Source organism: Vigna unguiculata, chromosome 10 (genome assembly GCF_037176805.1).
Source record: "Vigna unguiculata cultivar grain cowpea cultivar isolate G323 ecotype 2 chromosome 10, ASM3717680v1, whole genome shotgun sequence".
In the NCBI taxonomy this organism is placed as follows: Eukaryota; Viridiplantae; Streptophyta; class Magnoliopsida; order Fabales; family Fabaceae; genus Vigna; species Vigna unguiculata.
Window position 1 is genome coordinate 53,083,545 of NC_140801.1, and position 2,262 is coordinate 53,085,806.

General features: G+C 35.7%; 1 protein-coding gene across 1 annotated transcript; it reads left to right on the forward strand.

Annotated features, from left to right (window-relative positions):
- The first annotated feature begins 323 nt into the window (after positions 1-323).
- Positions 324-1,432, forward strand: LOC114167441 (HSP20-like chaperones superfamily protein). Its single transcript, XM_028052531.2, has 2 exons — positions 324-740; positions 879-1,432. Exons 1-2 carry the CDS (start codon positions 464-466, stop codon positions 1,289-1,291), a joined length of 690 nt encoding a protein of 229 aa, XP_027908332.1. The 5' UTR covers positions 324-463; the 3' UTR covers positions 1,292-1,432.
- The last annotated feature ends 830 nt before the right edge of the window (positions 1,433-2,262 follow it).

Genomic DNA, 2,262 nt, shown 5'->3' on the forward strand with positions numbered 1-2,262 from the left:
ATATATATATATATATATATATATATAAAATTTTAAACGGAAAAAAATTGTTAAGAAAGATAATAATTGTTTAATAATAAAATGCGTGATTAAGTGTAAATTGTATTCTGAATTTGGGCCAGACCCATCAGAGTAATATTTCTGGACTGCATCTTTATTCTTCAGGCCCAAGAACACAGGTACTGTGTATAATATTCTTTCTCTGGAACACTCTTGTGAATATCCATGTAACAGTCTGAGAAAAAACCAGAACTCTCCATGAATATCACTGTTCTAAACATCCTTAACAGCCTAGAATCTCATGGACACTTCTCCAAGCATCCAAAGCCAAAAAAAAAAGTCATTAACCAGCATCAACCTTGTGTTATATATATTTAACTGGTCTCAGTTCCACTAACTATATCAGCAAGAACAAGCAAAACCAGACAAAGAAACAAGCAGCAGTTGAAAATCAAGTCATCACATGGCTCTGGCACGTTCGGCTTTGAAAGATTTGCGACGAAAGTTGTTTGCTTCATCTTCCTTCACCAGCCATGGTTCTGGTGGCGTGCACAAGCAGAGGTGGAACAATGAATTGCTCAAAAGGTTTGCCACTGCAGCAGGAGATAAAGGAAAATCTGAAGCCACTGAAGTTGCTGTCACTGAAGGGAAAAAGTCTAACAAGTTGTTCCCCAGAAGGAGGAACAACAGAAGATGGATTTGGAGAAACCAAGATCGTGATTTCCCTCCAGCTCTCTATGGTACTCTCTCTTTCTCTACTTTTATACTATTACAACACAAAAATTTACGTTAAAAGATAAAAAAAGTGATGAATTAAGATGCTGGTGATGGTTTTTTTGTGATGAAGCTTACACTCACACTTTGTGTTGGGGTGTTAGAGTTCTTTCCTTCAGGGCTTGGGAATGCATTGTTGCAGGCAAGTGAGAACATCAACAGGGTGTTTGAGAGCATGAATCTGACACCTTGGTCTCTGAGTGGTCGTGTGAAAGAGGGAGATGATCATTACAAGCTGAGGTATGAGATGCCAGGAATGGCAAAAGAGGAGGTGAAGATCACCGTTGATGATGGAGTGTTGACAATCAAGGGAGAGCACAAGGAAGAGAAAGAAGAAGGTGAAGATGATGAGCATTGGTCATCAAGTAGCTATGGATATTATAACACAAGCCTTGTTTTGCCTGATGATGCTAAAGCTGATGATATTAAAGCAGAGTTGAAGGATGGTGTCTTAACTGTCACCATTCCTAGGACTGAGAAACCCAAAAAGGATGTGAAACAAGTCACAGTAGAATGATGTTAAGGTTTTCCCAATAGAGGTGTGGCTATAAACCTAGACTTTGTGCATGTGTTTGGTTCTTTTGGTGTTAATGTACAATGATCAAATAAAAACCTCAGAGACCTGTGAGTGTTAAATAACATACTTTTGTTTTCTTCCTCTGATGTTTTTATTTTTCCTTCCCTTTGTAGTTTGTTTCTCAAAACAACCAAACCAAAGTATACAACTGCATTGAGTAAGAAAAAATATAAATAGAGAAATGGACCATTTATGGGCTTAGACTGTTTCTGATCATACTTGGGCTCTATTGCCAGTAAAAGAAAGAGTTTATTGTCCATTCCTTCAATTCAAAGAGTTTTCACTGCAACTCATAAAGTGTAAAGGTTAAAAGAATGCTTCAGAATGAGAAATTGTTTTCTTAACAAGAAAATAGAAACTGTTATTCAAAAATATCATAACTCAAGTTCTGAGACATTGTTTTTCTGACAGCACAAAGATGAGGCCCTCCCTGGTAGTAGTTGAGAGTTGCTTTTATGTTTTCCTACTGCTACTACTACTTTCATAGACAAATGAAATCTTCATAAGATAGTAAGATTTTTTTTTTTTTTTCTGGGGACATCATATATATAATATACTAAAATTTCTATCACTGTCATATTATATATCTTATAATACTATATAGTATTTGATGTCTGATAATATTTTGCAGATGTTTTTTTGTTCTGGGACCACATGCGATTTGTTTTTTCTGGTCAAATTATGTAGAAAGTCTCTTTTCATATAGCAAAAGTAAATAATCTTTTCTCACAAACTTTCTGAAGAATGGACCAGCCCAATTAGAGTACAGCCTCGAAATCTGGGATATGTTCTATTGGGTCAGTGATCCACTCTCTCCAGTGTTCTTAAATAATGCCATACAATACCAAGACAAGGATGAATAATGATAATAGTAATGAAAAAAGAAAAAGCTATCCTATGAAAATGAAGAA